This window comes from Drosophila simulans, chromosome 2R, assembly GCF_016746395.2.
Source record: "Drosophila simulans strain w501 chromosome 2R, Prin_Dsim_3.1, whole genome shotgun sequence".
In the NCBI taxonomy this organism is placed as follows: Eukaryota; Metazoa; Arthropoda; class Insecta; order Diptera; family Drosophilidae; genus Drosophila; species Drosophila simulans.
The window spans coordinates 9,553,266-9,571,898 of NC_052521.2; the positions used below are offsets into that span (position 1 = coordinate 9,553,266).

At 41.4% G+C, this 18,633-nt stretch overlaps 6 protein-coding genes across 7 annotated transcripts; 5 read left to right on the forward strand and 1 right to left on the reverse strand.

Moving 5' to 3' along the window:
- LOC6739424 lies at positions 1-457 on the forward strand. The gene has a single exon (XM_002081101.3). It carries the CDS (start codon positions 46-48, stop codon positions 406-408), a length of 363 nt encoding a protein of 120 aa, XP_002081137.1. The 5' UTR covers positions 1-45; the 3' UTR covers positions 409-457.
- A 156-nt stretch (positions 458-613) lies between these two features.
- On the forward strand, positions 614-1,428 carry LOC27206969. Of its 2 annotated transcripts, XM_016182737.3 has the most exons (3): positions 640-950; positions 1,005-1,144; positions 1,208-1,427. In XM_016182737.3, the coding sequence occupies exons 1-3, from the start codon at positions 862-864 to the stop codon at positions 1,279-1,281; spliced, it is 303 nt and encodes a 100-aa protein (XP_016027114.1). In that variant the 5' UTR covers positions 640-861; the 3' UTR covers positions 1,282-1,427. The 2 variants fall into 2 exon arrangements, with proteins under 2 accessions (XP_016027115.1, XP_016027114.1); XM_016182738.3 differs by having other exon boundaries at positions 614-1,144; positions 1,208-1,428.
- Positions 1,429-2,096: 668 nt separating this feature from the next.
- On the forward strand, positions 2,097-3,424 carry LOC6734105 (cell wall integrity and stress response component 1). The gene is made up of 2 exons (XM_002081102.4): positions 2,097-2,649; positions 2,816-3,424. The coding sequence occupies exons 1-2, from the start codon at positions 2,271-2,273 to the stop codon at positions 3,016-3,018; spliced, it is 582 nt and encodes a 193-aa protein (XP_002081138.2). The 5' UTR covers positions 2,097-2,270; the 3' UTR covers positions 3,019-3,424.
- Positions 3,425-3,712: 288 nt separating this feature from the next.
- LOC6740469 lies at positions 3,713-4,508 on the reverse strand. The gene is made up of 2 exons (XM_002077278.4): positions 4,143-4,508; positions 3,713-3,896 (listed from the first exon to the last, which is right to left on the reverse strand). Exons 1-2 carry the CDS (start codon positions 4,375-4,377, stop codon positions 3,808-3,810), a joined length of 324 nt encoding a protein of 107 aa, XP_002077314.2. The 5' UTR covers positions 4,378-4,508; the 3' UTR covers positions 3,713-3,807.
- Positions 4,509-13,833: 9,325 nt separating this feature from the next.
- LOC6734107 (dynein regulatory complex protein 10) lies at positions 13,834-15,535 on the forward strand. Its single transcript, XM_002081104.2, has 4 exons — positions 13,834-14,187; positions 14,250-14,844; positions 14,901-15,050; positions 15,111-15,535. Exons 1-4 carry the CDS (start codon positions 14,184-14,186, stop codon positions 15,442-15,444), a joined length of 1,083 nt encoding a protein of 360 aa, XP_002081140.1. The 5' UTR covers positions 13,834-14,183; the 3' UTR covers positions 15,445-15,535.
- A 1,541-nt stretch (positions 15,536-17,076) lies between these two features.
- LOC6734108 (probable V-type proton ATPase subunit D 2) lies at positions 17,077-18,502 on the forward strand. Its single transcript, XM_002081105.4, has 2 exons — positions 17,077-17,728; positions 17,782-18,502. Exons 1-2 carry the CDS (start codon positions 17,204-17,206, stop codon positions 18,337-18,339), a joined length of 1,083 nt encoding a protein of 360 aa, XP_002081141.1. The 5' UTR covers positions 17,077-17,203; the 3' UTR covers positions 18,340-18,502.
- The last annotated feature ends 131 nt before the right edge of the window (positions 18,503-18,633 follow it).

Sequence of the window (18,633 nt, forward strand, 5' to 3'; positions counted from 1 at the left end):
GTAGAGTGAAATGCCAGTTAGGTTCGATATTAAAGCCCAAGCAAAATGAAGAGCCCTCTGAGTCTGTCGACAGTACTGTTTGTCCTGTCATTCGCCTGTGTGGTTCTGGCCAACAGCTTGTACAGCAGCAGTAGCAGCAGTTCCACACCCAAGATCTGTGTCCTGCGGAACTGCAACTGGAACTCCACCACGAATGCCTGTGGCCGCTTTGGTCGCTCCAATCTGTGCAATCGCTTCAGGAACAGCTGCACCCTGCGATATGAATCCTGCGTGGGATCCACCACCTACACGGCGGTCAGTCTGTCCCAGTGTTCCGGGATCAGCGTGGGTTCCCGTGGAACCTGCGGAGGATCGTCCTCTTCCTCCTCGTCCTCGAATGTTGTGCCCATTATCATACGCAGGGGATGATTTTTTGTTGCTGTTAATGGAAATAAAGTATCTTTAATCAAAAAATTAATTATTAGCAGATCTTAGAAATATCTTTAAGGCAGCCACAGGTAAGAGTTTGCAAAGTATTAAATTGTTTAAATTTTAATTTTCCCTATCAATCTGGGTCTAAATTCTTAATTGTTATTTAAATTTGTTAGAAAGTCAATACACCATTGTTTTGCCATATTTAATATTGGTCTTAGCCTTTCAAAATTATAGATGAACAATATAATACGGTAGCTATAGACCCAAGGTTAGAGACCCAAAAATCCAATGCAAATTATAAATCTTTGTTAGCTCAGCTGCCAATTTGCATTATAATGTATGAAAGTAGAACGAATTGTTTTCCTTTTTTGGCGATACAAACAACATAGGTGTTGGTATAAAAGCCCCAATCTCTAGAGCGCATTTAAATTAGTTGAAGGCAAAAAGATGAAAGCATCATTGTTAGTTGGTGTCATCCTGGCGACGGTGTTCTTCCTCAACGTTTCCGCCAGCAACAGCAGCTCCTTCGAGGAAGGGTTCGACTCTCCAGTTGGTTACGTCCTGACCCGCTCTAAAACTAAATCTCGCAGATCCCAGGCCTGCCGGCGAAATGTCCAGAGGAATTGCTCATCCACCACGAAGACCTGCGCTCGCCTGGGAAGGGCCAACATCTGCCAGGCTTTCAAGAACGACTGTCAGCGGAAACTGAGCAACTGTGGCTCCAAAAAATGTGAGTGAATCTCCCCAGAGAAAGAGGGGGGTCAATATCCCTTATTAACCATTTTCATTGCAGTCTATCGCAAAGTTGACGTGTCCCTCTGTCGTGGTTTGCCCATCGATGTCGTGCGTCCCTGCGGAAGTGGTTGATCCCAAGCCTGGAAGCTTTAAAATAACCTTAACAACACTGTTAACTATTTTTTAAAACATTACACAAACCTAATAATTTAATGCTAAAACTAAAACGTAACTAAATGTAAAACCTAAGTAGACTGTCAATTGTGTATTCAATTGTTTTCTTTTTCAAAATTAAAATGTTTATGTGAAAAGAAGTATTACATTTTTTAATTTAACAGGTTACATAAAGATATATTTATATTCTTGCCACTGATATTTCATGATGATAATGAATTGAAATTTATCGGCTATTTGTTAAGTTAACATTTTGAATAAATTGACAGATAGCTCGAATTATTTACATATCATCAGTAAGTTTAACTTTTCATTGATTCGACAGTAATTACTTAAATAAAATGGGACATATGAACGGTTTTTGTAAAAATGAGAGTGGTTTTTAAACTTACATCCATTTTATATTTATCTGCCTGAATGGGCGAGAAAGTTTTCAGTTCAAAAATGTGTTTTATTAATAATAATTGGCTCAAAAAAAATAAATTCACAACATAAGTCCCGATATCAGAAATATAAACTTTGAAATAACAATGAATTAGAAATCATTAACAAATATATGGCGCCTAAAATTTGCATTAGAAAGTTATTGGAATCCATTTCTATCTTAATAACATTTAAAAATTTATGAACAGCCTAAAAGTATATGGCTTTAATCTTATCAGAATCTCGAAGCTCCCATTTTATTTGAACAGCAAACTTATATAAATTGTGAACAGCTCACGTGTTGTTTTACTCACTGTTTAATATGAACTAAGATATATTTACACAATTGTGAGCTAACTGATATGCGAAATGAACAAAGCTTAGCTAATTAAAATAAGTTTCTTTGCACATTAGAAAGAAGAAGGAATGGCGATGGTAAACATCTTCCAAGGTCGCCAAGAAAGAAGAAAGATTGAAACGTATAAAAGTGGCAATACACCATCAGTGTTCAATTAGATATTGAAATGCGTTTGACTTTGGCGCTCCTGGTGCTGGTCGCTCTCATCGCCGTGGCCACCGATGCCCAAAGCAGTCAGAAGAGGACGAACGCCAGGACTTTGGCTACCATCACGTCTCGGCTAACGCGAAACGGGATCAATGCCCGAGCTGGAATCGCGAGAAGACGTGCCACGTCCAGTCGCCGATCGGTGATCATCATTGGCAACGGAAGTGGTAGCTCTTCCTCCAGCAGCAGCTCCACTCCATCCTCCCGATGTCGGACCACTATCACGAGCTGCTCGGCCAACTCCAATGTCTGCGGTCGTTGGAGTTCCACACGCAGGTGTCGTCGGTTTAGGAACAGGTGCCTCTTGGAGCGGGCCAACTGCCGGACGACCGTTTCAAGTGAGTGTTAGCAATAAGATACAAAAGTATCTTAGAAATACAAGACCATTTATATGATTTTTGAGACTTACACATGTGAATGTACTGCGATGCAGTGGAATAAGTTTTGAGAAGAAAATAATTCTTTTAACTCATATATTTTTTGTAAAAATTTGTTTTTTTACAGGCTGGAATGTTGTTAGCCTGGGCAACTGTTCGAGCATAACTGTGAATAATACTGGCACCTGTACGAGCACCTTTTCATCAGCCTCATCGACGTCTTCATCGACCTCGAATTCCAACTCACCATTGTCCAACATACTCTCCTCCATTCTGATATCATCATCGAGATCCTCGAGAGTCACGCCCATAATTATACGAAGAGGTTGAGCGCATCTATTGGTACATTACACTTCCTGTGTACTTAATTTTTTGCGAAATTTAAGAATAAATACAATCTACACAATTAAGTAAGAAGTTTAGTTCTGCATATATACTTGAAACTTCCCTAAAGCCTTTTTCACTCTCTTCTACGAAAACAAAAGCATTGTTAAATCCCACAAAAGTTAGACAAACAAGATTTATGCTTAAATTATGCTAATAAGTTGAACTTTCACTGCCGAAACGTTTCGTAATGACCTATATTTCGGCCATGCCATACAATTATTTATGTGCGTGCGCCGAGTGTTCACTGTGCCATTCTAATTGCATCCGCAGGCGTTCGCCATTCACATCCGCACTACGCAAAAAGGAAAATGGCGAAAAATTGCAAACTAAAAAGCGATGCTCCATAAATTTACATTGTCCGCGTGTATGTGTGCGTCCGCTTGTTCGCTTGTCTGCGTGGCCATAACCATAATTTCCCCCAGTTTTCCACCATTTTCCGCCCCGCTTTCCCCACCCCCCTGCCAAGTAGTGCGATTTATGCGATTGCAATTAAAAAAGAGCAAAAAAAGCGAAAATGTTAAAGCATGCATCATGCGGATATAAAAGCCATTAAAACTAAACGACAGTTACCAAAGCACACAAAAACGTTTTAGTTAATCACTTTGTGGCTAGATTAAATTTCCAAAAATAAAAAGAAAGAAGGCTTGCATCAATAAGATAAGATTGGAATTATCAAATAGAACATCTTTTAATTAATAACTCATATATAAAATGACAATAAATACAACTAGCTTATGTGCAGTCTCCTGTTCCTCCAATGGCGATATTATTTCCAATGCAATAGGTAACCACATTCACCGATGTGCCAAGTTGGCCATAAGCTGCAAATATAAACGTTAATATCATATTTAATATTAGGATTTTTGTGTTAATATATAACCTAATAAATCTAATATGACCAACAAAATATCTTACACTCTTGCGTTTCAAAGTTACGGTTTCAATGTCATAAATATATTTATATTTCTATGCACTTCTATGCAAAAATAAATGTTTTAATACGAATGCACATTTTCCGCTTTTAATATAAACAAAATAATAATATAGTTAGGTCAAAAGTATCTCACCTGTACTGCCCTTGCACTTATCCAGAAGGTACTTGCAATCGTCGCGATAGTATTTGCATGTGTATACCGCATTATTCTGTGGATCAACTCCCGACTGGAGTCGAAGGCATTGGGGACTGGTCCTTGAACAGGTCCTTTTGGTGCTCCACAGGCAGTAGAAACGCTGGCGAGCCTCCAGTTTGGAAACCAGACTCAGCATTACGAAGACATATACGATAAGAGCCAGAAACTTCATAGTGCCCTCGGTTCAAATTGACGATTAAACTTAAACTGCCTTAAAGTAATTGTATCACCCGTTTTTATAGTAGTTAACTTTGCCATCTATTTGAGATCTGCAAACATTTCATTCCTACGAAAGTGAAACTCGTAAGAGGCCCTAAACGATGCAATACCCTTACGTAGGGTATATTGATTTTAGTTAGAAGTCTTTGGAAATATTTGATGTAAAGGAGATATTCGCGACTATATAAGGATATATATATTCTTGATCATTATCAACAATCAAGTCTATATATCCAGGTAGGTCTGTTTCTACATGAAACTTACCCAATAGTCGTCATTCTATTGAAAACCTTTGGTTTTTGTCCATGAAGTTCTCTAAAATTTTTCTACAATATATAATTTTGGTTTAGGTTTATCAAAATCACATTGCAAAATCATTTAAAATATTCGGTAAGCATAAGATTTTTGTTTAAATACATAACTACTGCAAGGGCATACAAACTTCGGCTTGCCGTAGTTGGTTTCCCTTCCTGTTAGCTTTGTTCTTGCCAAAATCTGGTGTTGAAAAAGCCAAAGCCAATTCCAAATGTTTGCCCGATCAAATAGAAGGTGACAGCGCTTAGTTAATCAGCCAATGGATAAACAAACACCAACTGTTTGTGGAGAAATTGTAGCAGTTGCGTTTCAGTTTAGACTACAATACAATGGGAAAGGTTTTAGCAAATGAAAGTAAAAATAAGATACTTTAATCCGCTTTGTTTAAAGAAAGCTATTCATTTCCTTAAATCTTTTCTCACTTGCATTAGCGTTATTTGGCGAAATTTGTGCATTAACATGACCTTGTTGTACAAATTTGGTGAACTTGCCGAAAACAGCTTATATAATTACCCCAGACCCGAATGAGCCAGAATCGGTCAGAGGAATACAATTATACAAAGGGAGGTGCGGCAGGACCAGCCACAGTGAGTACTCGTAAGTAGAAAACCTATCGCACTGGCTGCCACTCGCTTTTCCCGCAGTCCATGCGTCACAACCATCAGTCTTCTGCCTGTCCGTCCATCATGCGAGTTTCAGGTCCCCAGTTACCTTCACTAAAAGAAAACACTGGCATAAATCAAGCCACTAAAACGATTAAGCAAACAATGTGGATAAGCTACATTTTCAAAACCAAATTTAAGTGTTGAAAAAAGCAATTATATTTGATAGCAAGGGTCAAGGATTGGTGCTCTAAAGGAAAAGATACAATAATGAAGATATTTCTTAATGTTTACTCATGAAATAAAATTGTTTCATTCCACTTGGCAGAGAGTTTTCCTCAGTGCACTTACAATGCCCACCGTTTTCCATTTTCCCATTTTCCACCTCACATTTCCATAGCTGGCATGTCATGTCACGAGCTCATTTCACTGCATTTCCATGTAAACTCCACCGAGTTTCGACCCCCCAAGATATAGATCCGAGCACATTCCCAACTCAATGGCATTTGCGTGTGTTCAGTGAGTTATTTAATTCGTAGCCGCATATGGTTGTGCCGGAAAGGGTATACAGAGTTCGGAGCTCGCGTGGTCCAGCTTTTTTTTTTGCATGTATATTTCATACTTTTATTGCTGATTGCCGTTGTTTTTGGTAGGTGGTTGCATGCGTTTGTTATTTTCTCAGTTTTTATCGCACCTTCGCAATCCTCCCCTTTGACCTCTTTCTATTTAGCCGGCGATAAAGTGCAGCTTAAGCTCTGGTTACGAGTACGGATATATATATTTTTTTGAATAAATTGCATTCGCCATGCCACAGCCTGCTCGCCCGAAAGTATGCAAAAGCTTAAGAATGATTAAGCCACGGTGGAAATGCAGGGAAAATGCACTTTAATTAGCTGGAGCCTTTTGAACGGATGATTGCATGTCCTGCGAATGGCATGCATATCGCTATTTCCAGAAGCTTTGGCACAACACAAGGTCAGGCAGTGGGGTAATATTAATAACAACAGCGAATGAAAAACCATAAAAAGTTTATTTTTAACATAATAATAATAATAATAAAATGATGATGCAAGGCGAGCGCCGACAAGGCCCCTCACTGCAGTTGTTTGCTAATTATTTTCCATTTGCATTTAACTTTTTCGCGCCTTGTCTTCCAAGCAGTCCGCCCTTTTCACTCGCTTAATGCGCTTTCCGACATGCCGCTGTCATTTTGCGCTGTTTTTCCCGACTTTTCCCCATTCGCTATTAATAAGCTTAAGGTTCTTTTTTCCCGGCAACTTGCATGCCTTCGGCTGCATTTCTTGTTTCTTGGCCAACCGACACTTTTCATTGCGCTGCATTATGCATGAGCCATATTTGTCACGCTAATTGAATAATAATAACGTATAATTTATGGGTAATACTATCACCATACCAATGAATTTTAAATGGCGGGCGGAAAATTAATTTTTCATAGCCTACTTTCGAGGATTTCTTATTTATGAAGCTGAGTCAGCCTGCTGCGAGCCTCCACATAACCCATTAATGGCCCACTTAATGCCAATCAATCGATGCAAAGAATACCGTCGTCGTTGGTAAACAAATAAATCAAATGTGTGGACATATAGCGTATGTAAATTTAGTTTTTTGTCATTTACAGCAATAAATTTCGTATTATTTTTAGCTTTATGGGACGATTATTGGGCACATGTCTCCATATTCGACACGAACATGACACCCAGCTCAGAAATCAAACGGAATAGGGAAACCCGAACAGCTCCACCTGCGGGAGCACCGGTTCCAATTTCCTGTCAATAACTTCCGGACGGAACCTAAAGAAAGCTGGTATACACTGACAAAAACTAAACAAACTCTTGGCCAAAGATGAAAATGCTCAACAAGTGAAAAATTAATAGCACAATGCTTTCATATGAGAAAGTTATAATTCGAAATAGATATATGAAATAACAAATTTTCTACTAACAATTTTCTTGTGCTGAATTATTTAGTATCATCATACTTTTCTATGTATATATTCACCCAAGTTTCGTGTCAGTTGAGCGTCCGCAAAAACCGATTTTTGGATAACAAAAATCAAAGAGATATTAAAACAAGAGAGAAAGCTATTGTCGAGTTCGCCGACTATCAGATACCCCTTACTCAGCTAGTGAGAATGCGAGCGCGAAATTTCATTACTTTCCTGGGTTATCGATAGATATTGGGGAATAAAATGAGAAACAGTTTTAAAATTGTTTAATAGTGTGGGCGTGACCGGTTGGGCAGCTTTAGGACTTTAGAGTGGGCGTGGCAAACTGATAGAAATTTGCAAGACTAATAAAATTATGAAAAAATATCCAAACAATTTTCAATTATCTGGGCGTGGAAGTTTTGTGCTGTCTTGTTGATCCTGATCAATAATGTTTATACTTTATATAGTCGAAAACGCTTTCTACTGCCTGTTACATTCTTTCCAACGAATCTAGTATACCCTTTTATCCTACGAGTAACAGGTATAATAATAATAATATGGGGAAAGGCGAAAAGGGAAATGGAAAATAAGGGAAACCGGCGCCTGACACATACAAAAAACATTTGTTTGTTATACAGACTAAATGGATGTGAGTGCGTGGGTGGTTTGGGTGGCCGCCTGGTTACTCTGGGTGGCTGTAATGGAGTGGAGCTCAGCTCTGCTGTGGGGGGTGGTGGGTGATTTTTCTGCGTCGCACTCACGAATTATCGATAAAACATGTTTCACAGGCGGAGTAAGGTGGGCTATGTCTCATTACGCCCACAACAAAAGTTGGGGGGGAAAAGAAACAGGTCCTGTTGAAAATTGAAATCGAAATCGAAAAAGAAAACGAAAACGAAAGGAGGCCCCAAAACTTGTTTTCAGCTGCTTGCACTTTGTTGATTCGCCAATCTTTACGATTTACGATTTATTTGCGAGCAAAATCAAATTATTGCATGTGTCACAACTTTCATTCGGCTCTTGGAGTGACAAAAAGCCCAAACAACCATAAATATACATATCCGCTCGTCTATAACCGAAAGTGTATAACAAGCCTTTGAGCTACACAGGCCCACAAATCCTACCATAATATATAAAACTTTGTTCTGTCATAGTTTCAGCTTTGGGTTAAATGGTTTGTCGAAAGTTCCCAATTTCATTTGATTTTCCCACTGCTCTACATGATTTGCATGCACGGCAATAGTGTGGGGAAAAAAACAACAAAGCACGGGGTATCATAAAAAACGAAATGGTTGAAAATGAAACTTTGATGAGCTATTACTCATATATTGACAAGGACCCTCATTTGTCTAGGATGATTGGGACAGGGATTGCCGGACTGATAGCGGTCCTTTGGCCCGCATCGCGTATACGCAATGTGGCCCTGACCAGACAGTTAAGTGGAAAAGTTTGTGGCCAAGGATGATTAGCCTGCCTTCGAAAGGGTTACTTTTCCAACTCATTGGCAATGGGTAAATGGTATACATATTTTAAAGACATCGAGGTATTTAAGTTGAAAAGAATCGTCACAGATTTAATGGTACTTTTGAACCGCGGCATTGTATTTAATCTGATAAGAGACCAATTCTGAACTGAATTAATTGTTATATATTTAAAGTTCGGAACAAGACAACTTTAAACGAATTTTACTGCTAGTATATAGACTTTAAATTATATTTTATTTATTAGGTATCGTTACTTGGCTCGGCTAGAAATCCTAAGGACTGTAAGTACTGGTAATTAAAAAGAGTTTTTAAGGTATTCATTCAACTATAATCCATAACATAATAATAATCCATAATATCTTAAGTATCTACCGGAACAGAAATGAAGGATACATTATAGCAATATTTATGTAATGATGTGCGTAAGGGGAAACAGGAAGTGCGGCGCACATGCGACACGTCAACATTCAATTTTCTAATGAAATTTTTATTATAATAAAGCACATATCCGAGTCGTGGGCGGTTGTGGACCACGCCCACCTACAGCCCAGGCTAACGTATTCATGGGAAACAGTGTTGCTTTCCTTCCTGCTCCATTTCCACCGCTCTTCCCACCAACATCCGAAAATTCTGTGTGTGTATAATGAATGCTGGCAGTGTGTTGGTTGGTGGAAATCCTTCTATGCGTGTGTGCGTGTGAGTGCGATACGTCTCTCTCTCTCTCCCTCTCTCTCTTGCTAACTTGGCGAAGTGGCCGCCCCTCCAAACAGCGTCCAACATGACCTACATTCCGGATCCGGGCGACGATGTAGCTAAGCAACTCCAGGGTCTCGAAGCCACCATCTCACCCTTGGCCGCATCCGAAAAAGCAGGAAGTCCGTGGAGCACAGGGAGCTCGGCGAAAGCAGAAGAACAGAAAAGCACGCAGCACGCATAGGAAAAAGGACTCCCCTCTGGCAGTACTGCGAATCCTCCACTCCTGCCTCCTTAACCCAGTCATCTTCCCAGTCAAGCCTTATAAAAATTGTTTTCGGCCGCTTATTGGCAACAAATTTGCGTGCCTTGCATACAGAATAGCAACGGGAAAAGGACGAAAGCCAGCGAACAAACGCGGAGTTCACTACAGTAAAAAATCAGTATATTAAACACCTCATAAAAAGAAAAAATATGCATTGAAAATACAGAATTTAAAGCTACAGTTCTAGCACTTGAATTGGTTAGAAACGATACCACACACACTTTTAAGATACTTTAAACATAATTTATGTTAGTAAAGCCAGTACAAAATATATGTATATTTTACTTAAAATACAATTTCGCTGTATACAGTTTTATTTTCGACTGTATCGCAAACAAGATGCGAAACCTGATAAAGGTTTCTCCCGCAGCGACTTCATTACAAAGTTTGCCAAATTGTGTAGGCGCTAAATGCAACAAATACAGCAAACAATTTATTAACTTGGTCTGAAGAGATTTTCGCCGGCTTCGCGAAGAATCAGTCAGATGGAAGTAAGCGGCTTGGTTTACCACTAACAAGTGAATTTTGTTCGCTTTTTTTTCGCAACGCAATGTCATCAATCATTTTGGCCCGGACATTTGCTGCTTTTGGCCTAAATTAAACAGGCAAGTCAGGATGTGAGCGGGTAGGGAAACGGAAGTGAGGTTTGGCAAACAAGCCCGGTGCACGTGCGGTCATTTTGTCGTTTATTGTTGACTTTGGTCAAACAGAAAATATATAAGAAATACAATATTTGAAGATGATCCCAGCCAGGCGATAGTCAGCACGTGCTGAAATATGTATGAAATAAAATATCCTTCTTATATCATAATTAAGTATCGGCAAAGGTTGGAAGAAGCAGAAGCTACACGAATGTTGCGTGATGAAAATATGTAAGCAAGTGCAGAAAAGTAATCTTAATAGCTAATACAAAAATGTCTGTAATTGGATATTTTTTGTAAGTATTAACTATGTAATTACTTTGGCAATTCTGTCACGGCCTCCATTTAAGAAATGCCAATATCTACAGCTGATCCAATTAAAGTTTTGTGAAACTGTTTTTGCCGGATTTCTTTGATAAAGTTGCCAAGGTCCTGGGAATCCTTGATTCGGATTTGCTGCTTGAATTTCAATTTCGTTTGTTCTCCAAGCGTAGCGAAAGCTAAATCTTTCCCAAACTTTTGATAGTTTATTAAATTATTATAGAAAAATGAAGAAAAAATGCTCGCCAAAGCGAACAGAAACTTTTCTAATAGCAACAAAAATTTGAAACAACCAAGTCGAGTGGATGGGTAGGCTGGTTGGGTGGCTCGGCTTGGCTTGGCTGGATACACTTTGTTAGCCAAGTTAACTCTTTGCAGGTTCTGAACGACAGTTTGTTCTGTCGCTCGCTTCACAGTTCAGAACATTCAAATTACAGAGAAGGTTGGCAAGTCAAACCAAACGGAAGCAAAAGCCAAAAGTTCTCGGGGCAACTTGAGTGCAAGTTGCTCCATAAAATGTGCCAAACATTACCAACTCAAAATACATGCCAGACTGCCTCGGAACAGACCCAAAACTGGAGTCCAAAAGTGTAACTGCCAAACGGAAACAAGACAGGGAAAAACCCAAAAAAAAGACAGAGAAATTACCAAAAAAAAAAAAATCACCCGAGAAAGCCATGAAAAATTCAGAGGAAAGTTGTCCAGGTGGGCGACAGGATTCAATGGGGCGGGAACTGGGCTGGGTGCCACTTCATTTGCCAGTGCGAGCGCTTCCTTTGGTCCTCGCTCAGGTGACAAAACCAGGTGCCCGGCCAAATGGATCCTGCCCGGCAACTGAATGCCTTCCGAGCACAATCGAGTTGTGGGAAGAGGAAACTATAACTGTACTGGACTCCGAGGCATAATAATCCTGTCCATGGCTATAATTTACCCGGAAAAGCGCCTTCATAAGAATGCTTTAATTCGTTAAGTCGCTCTTAAAAGGAAACCAATAATGTGAGTAAACCTTTGCTAAAATCTAAGCACTTTAGATGTTCTCGTAAAATTTCAATGTTTCTAAGAACCAGAAATCAAAATCTGTTTACAAACACTGCTCTTATAATCCCAACTCAAACTACCATAACCTAACACGAATCTAGATCTATTTTCCTTAAAGCGGAACTACCCCAAACTAAATTCGTATTTTATTGCGAAAATACCAAGCCATCCTGCTCAAAGGAAGACCAGACCCAGGGGCATATCTTTAGCTTCCGCTGGTACCGAGACCCAACAACCTGACCTTCCCGATGGCAGCCCGAGCATTATAATAACACTTTCTCAAAAAGGTTCTTTATGGGGTTTCCACCCCATTCCATTCCATTCCCCATCCACCATTCCCTAGCCACGAACCACCACCCACCATTAAGCACAGTTAGTTAGTCGTTTCTTGTTTCTCGTTTCCCTTTCCTTGAGTCCATTGTTCCGCGGTATCTCCGCTGCTCTCGCCTCTCACTCTCTCTGCCGCCCAGTTCTGCGCGACGACTATGGCCAAAAGTAATCTTCCAAGGCAAATGTGAACCACAAACAAATTTATAGCTGCAATGCGGCCAGGCCGAGCATAACGGGCCCACATTTCTGTGAAATCTATGTGAGAGCAGATGTGCAGAGGGGATGGAAATGGAGAAATGGAACTCAAAAGGAAACTGTCGAGTGAGGACGACTATAAAAATATACAACAATACTGCCAAGGCAACGGGACATAATGAGCCAGGGCCAGACGGCCCGAAACGGTAAATGGTAAGCGGTAAGTCTCTAATCGGTTAACGGTAAAGCCGAGCTCAGCTGAGCGAATGTGGGCCACCAGCAGGAGAGCGAAGCATTTTGGCTTTGGATTTTTGCTTTTGCCCTGCACCTCCTTTGCAGTACCGTTAGCGTTTTTCTGCGTTCGTGCTTTGCATGGCCATTTGTTACGTATACGTGTGCGCAGGACTCTCGTTCTCTCTGCAGCCTTGCCTTATTTGGCTGCATACTGTAGGGCGCTCTCCCGTTACTCCTGAATTTCGAATTTCGATGCATAACTTGAGGCGCTGCCTCTCTCTTTCCGAATCTCTCTCTTTTTTTGCCCCTTTTTACTTTACACGTTTCGCTGCACACTTAGAAGCACATTCTCTCTCCTTGCTCTCTCCGCTTGTTTATGCGTCATTTCTTTTGGCTTTTTCTCACACATCTCTCTTTTTGCAGGGCCAACAACAAATATTATTTCTTGCTCAATTTTATTTTTCCCTTCCTTTTATTTGCCCTTCCTTTTTTAGTTGGTTCGCATTGCAGCATTTTATTTGCTAGCTACTTTATGCAATGGCCACTGTCTTTAGTTATTACATATTATTTATTTACTCATTTTAAGAAATAGTAACACCCCTTATTATATTATTATTTCATCTATGTAACTAACATTTATTTAAAGTTAAATTAGGTAGAATGTGCGGAGACTCCACTGTACTAGTGAATCCGATTTTTGGCAGAATGCAGCGAAGGGCTTTCAGATTACATTCACTCTGTGGCTCCCCCTTTCATGCCAGTTTCATTAGGTAGATTTTCCACCTGAGTGAGGAACATTTCAGCACCGCCACCCGCCACCCACCAACATTGTTCTGCATTCACAAGTTCGTTTCATGCTCTTATGGTTTTCTTTTTTTCCCCAGCCGGCCCCTCTGCATCGCATTTTCCCTCGTTTGCTTTGCTGCAGCAGCTTTCATTCATGCCACGTCAGTTGACATAATGCGACATGGCCACACACACAAGCAACAAGCCACCCACCGAAGGCGAGCACCCAACGCCCCCTAGACAACCACCACTTACCACCCCCCCGCCCCCACACTCTTCATTGTCGACTACTGCACTTGGCAAAAGTTTCTACCAGTCATTGCCATGAAAGTGCCATTCAAATTTACCGCCCCTCGCCACGCCCCCTTCTCAAGCTGCTCCTTGATCGAAAGGGTTTCTATTTGGTATATTCTTTGGCTTTGCAACCAGGCAACACGGTCAACATAGCAAGCCATGTTTGTTTATCCCCAAAAACAATAACAAACTCGGCTCAGAATTCAAAAAGACCTCGACACAAGCATAGCCAGAAAATCGAAAAACATAAATCGGGAATTATAGAAAAAAAGGAAACATAGAAATTAAGCTTATACAATAAACATTTAATGGAGAAAGCTTCACTTACCATTTTGCGGCAGATTACTTGCAACTATCTGCTTTAACTTCGTGATTTCGTTAATAATAAATAGAAAATTCCTGTTGTATCCGAAAGACATTTAAATTATTACATTTTACAAGAACCCGGCACACAATCATATCGCAAAAAGGAAATTTTTTATGTCTATGTAAACGCAAGTCTTCCAATGAGGACTTTTATATAAGCCAGAATCCTTAAAGCTGCCAAGTTAAAATGGGTTAGTATAAAAAGAATGTTTTAGGATAAAACCAGTATGGATCTAGCATATCTATTATCCAGATACCACCGCCGAACGTCAGGTGAGACTGGAAGGAGTGGAGCGTGTGCTCAAGATGTCCCAGGAGCGCATCAAGATAGCCATGATCATACCGAAGCTGCTGGAGCACCCCGAGAAGCTGAAGAGCGTCCTGAAGGACACCTGCTATGAGGAGGTCCTCGAGCCCATCGATGACATGATCCGCCATCTTGGCAAGCAGAGTGGACGTTCCAAGCTGCCACACGACCACACCACCATGCGAATCGTGGACTTCTTCCTGGTCAACCATAGCATTCACCGATTCTTTCCGCACTTGAAGAAGAACCTACACGAAAGGGATCGCCAGTTGCTGGCCGCCTTTCACTTTCTCCTGGAGAGCGCACACGTCCATCTGCACCGATCCTCGCGAAGCGAGATCACCAAGGAGCGAAAGCTCCATGCCATCTATCACCAGAATGTGGACATCAAGAAGAAAATCAAGGAACTGAAGGCGAGCCTGGCCTTCCAGAAGGTGATTGGCAAGTGGAAGACGGCCGCCAAGGGCATCTATCTGATGAAGGTCGAGGAGGATCTGGCCAACAAGAAGTGGCAGAACAACGTGGCCATTCAAAACGAAATGTAAGTTGGATTTCTAGTCCTATAAGCTATTATTTGAATATATTTACAAATGACAGTGAAAAGTGCCATCGCATGATGCGAAACTACCACAAGAGCAGCATGGACAGGCAGAAGGAATTGGAGGAGGAGCTGCAGAATGCCCGGGAGAGCTACGAGAAGATGACCAAGAAGCATCTGGCCGAGGAGCACGAGCTGCGAAACGAAAAGTAAGCTACAAATGGAGTAATCCAACAAATAATTCTATAATTGCTACCAATCCTGTGTAGAAACAAGTTGCTCCTGCAACTGCAGAGTATGCTAAAGAAGTACGACACCAGTCTGGGCGAAAAGATGCGTGAGAATCTGGTGGCGGAGGATCAGTACCTGGCGGCCAAGAAGGTCCTCGACGATTTCATGGTGCAGTACAGGCAGGAGGAGCGCATCTACAGGAACATCGTGGTCAAGCGGGAGGAGGAGGAACGTCGCGTGCAGCAGGAGAAACTGGTCATCTTCATGATGAACCGGGCGGCGGGCAAGATACAGAAATACTGGCGCAAGTGGAAGAAGGATCAGCGCAAGAGGAAGCGCCAGGGAAAGGGCAAGGGAAAGAAGGGAAAGTAGTGTCCCAAACCGGATCTCTGTATATTTCTACATTGTACAATTTATATGTAGAAATACGAATATATTGCAACCTTCTACTACTACTAACGTATATGTACTGTTGCCTCATTTTTTTGAAAACTGTCACATGCTAAAAAGTTATGTTTGCCTCAGCTCATTTTGTTTGCAAGCTTTTGTGGCATGAAATCACTAAGCATGCATAAGTAGCCATGTATGCAAATTAATATTTCCATAAGAGAAAAGCCAAATGTTTACTCGCAATTAAATCTTGTTTACTTGGCACTTGACAATACACAGAAATTTTGCTTACTGAAATTTTCTGCAATTTCTAATATATTCTAGTAAAAAGAAATGTTAATTTCCTTTATTTAATAAGGCTATCCAATTTTATTATATTTTTCTATTGAACTGCGCTAAATTTCGCCTAAGACATTGTCAACGCGGTTTTTTCTATGGGGTCAGAGGGTGAAATGTGGGGCTTCCCTGCGATTGCGAAAATCCAAGAGAGAATGAAAACGCCTGGCAGAATGTTTACCCAACACGCACACACACACACACACACATCAGTACACACATACAGAGACGTAGGGAAAAGCCGAATTTTCATGTCTTGCGGGGCGAACGAAAAATGGCGCATTGCTGTCGTCGCCAAGCGACAACGACTACGACTACGACAACTACAAACGCTCTTTTGGCCCGACGTTTGCTGCATTGTTACTTCATTTTCATTCTCGTTTTCGTTACCTAGCCATCGCTATTGCCACACCACCCACCGCCCAACGCCCAGCACCCAACCCTTGTGGCATGTCTAATTTTCCAGAGGTTAACATACTTAACTTGTTGGCATGCGTTGCAAATGCGCCAAGGCTGCGTTGCACCAAGCGGCGACACATTGCGACAATTCGCTGCGGCAAAGGAAAACGTACGGCAGCTGGAAAATGCGCAAAATCGCCGTCCAATGGTGTCCAGTGGCCAACTGTCCAATGCCCAATGCGAAATCCCAGTGGAATGGCCAAACGTTCCGCATTGTAAGTGCACACACACGCATTCGCTGGTTTGCCGATTTGTGGACATTATCTTTAGCACAAATAACATATATATTATATGGGGAATGGTTCCCTGTTTCAGGGAAAAAAATTACATTTTAAAATAAATATTTAAAAGTAATGTAGAGCTGTGTAAAAAAGAAGTTTTGAATATCAGGCATATTTAAGGCAACGTTGCGTATGCGTCATCTTGTCATTTTTTTCCATAGGCAACAGTGCGTATGAGTAATTTAAAATGGCTTTCGCGGGTCAGAAAACGAATTTTGTGTGTTATTTTTTTTTTTAATTATAGGGTTAACAATTTATTTAACTGATATAATTTTAATATAATTATAGTATAATTAGCAAAATTACAGCCTAAAATAACATTTAATTTATAATTATTATTTTAACAAGCACTAAAATTTCTTATTCATAAAAAATACTTAAAAGCTACGTAACCCCGGTCAAACACTGGATTCACGATACAAAACTGAAGTTTTGATAAGCTCGAAAAGAATTCAAGGAAGTCAATTTGTTGACTTTTTAACGATTGAGTCACAAAATCCCAGCTAATGCAAATCACTCTTCCACAATTTTCATAATTATTCCATAAATAATAAAACAAATACATGTGTTTTTAAACTCAGATCAGTAATTCGTTTGTAACAAAGTCTACAATTCGGCAAAATTCAAGCCCTACGTGATCAGAGCCCAATTCCAAAGTCACCGCCATGGCCAAACGCGATATCCTGCCCATCTTTCCCTCCCGCGCCAACTCGGTGATCATGAAGCAGCGCGTTTTGGCGGCGAGAAGGGGCGTGGGTCTCCTCAAGCGGAAGCGCGACGCCATCGACATGAAGCTGCGCGAACTGCGGCGCATCCGTTTCGACCAGGACATGCAGGGGGATGAGGCGATGCGCAATGCCATATTCTCGATGGCAAAGGCCAATCTGCTGGGCGCCGATTTCAAGCCGCAGATGGTAAGCCGCAGCCATGTGGCAACCGTATCGCTCCGCCGCACGGAGATCAAAATTGTGGGCGTCAAGCTGAACACCCTGGAGCTGGAGACGAAGGGCGTGGGCGCCTTTCCGCTGGCGGGTCTCAGCTGTGGCGGTATGCAGGTTAGCCGGATTAGGGACTCCTATACGAAGGCACTCAGGGCACTGGTGGAGTTCGCCTCGCTGGAATACCAAGTGCGAATGCTGGAGGCGGCCTCGCTGCAGACCAACATGAGGGTCAATGCTCTGGAGCATGTGGTAATTATTAGTAGTTCATATAAATATTTATATCAAATATTATTAATTCCAAGGTAATACCCGTCCTGCAAAATACCTATAACTATATATGCGGCGAGTTGGAGGAGTTCGAGCGCGAGGACTTCTATCGCCTGAAACGCTCGCAGGCCAAGCAGCTGGAGGCCAAGATGGCCTTCACCGAGCTGATCAAGACCAAGAACATGACCGACGAGGAGCTGGAGACCTACATAAAGCGAAACATAAATCAGGCGCGTCCTCCAGCGGCCGACACGCCCTTCGATCAGGAGCAGTTCGAGGAGCGGGAGGTCAAGCGGCGCGTGCGGGAGGCCCGTCTGTCCCTGAAGCAGCGCCGCGAGGAGGAGCGGAAGGAGGCCGTCGCGCGGGGCGAGCCCCCACCGCCCACATCCTTTATCACCACCCATGGCGCCTCGTTGAGTTTCGCTGGTCGCCAGCGGGATCCGCGGGCCAGCAGTGGTGATCTGTACAGCACCAAGCGGATGCTCCTCTCCTCTGTGCCGGAAAGGAAGTCGGTCATTAGCCAGGACACTCAGCGCAGGTCCAGCCAGATGTCGAAAGAGGTCGTAAGTGAAGAGCCTCCCGAAGAAAGTTAGTGGACTCACAAATTTCAGGTGCTAACGTTCTTTTATATCAAATCCAAAATCTTAAGTTGTCCAAAAATTCTTAATTATTTTTAATATGGTGTGCAAGTAGAGGATTCATTTTAGGTGATCTCTTCGAAAAAGTATATCGATTTCAGTCGGAAGTTTGCCACGAGAAATATATGGAAAAATTTACCTTCGTTGTTTTTAATCAGAAAACATTGTAATTAGCTAAAAACACCTTTTCTTTAAAAATATATCCATATATGTATATGTATGTAATTTCTGTTATCATTTTGATCAAAT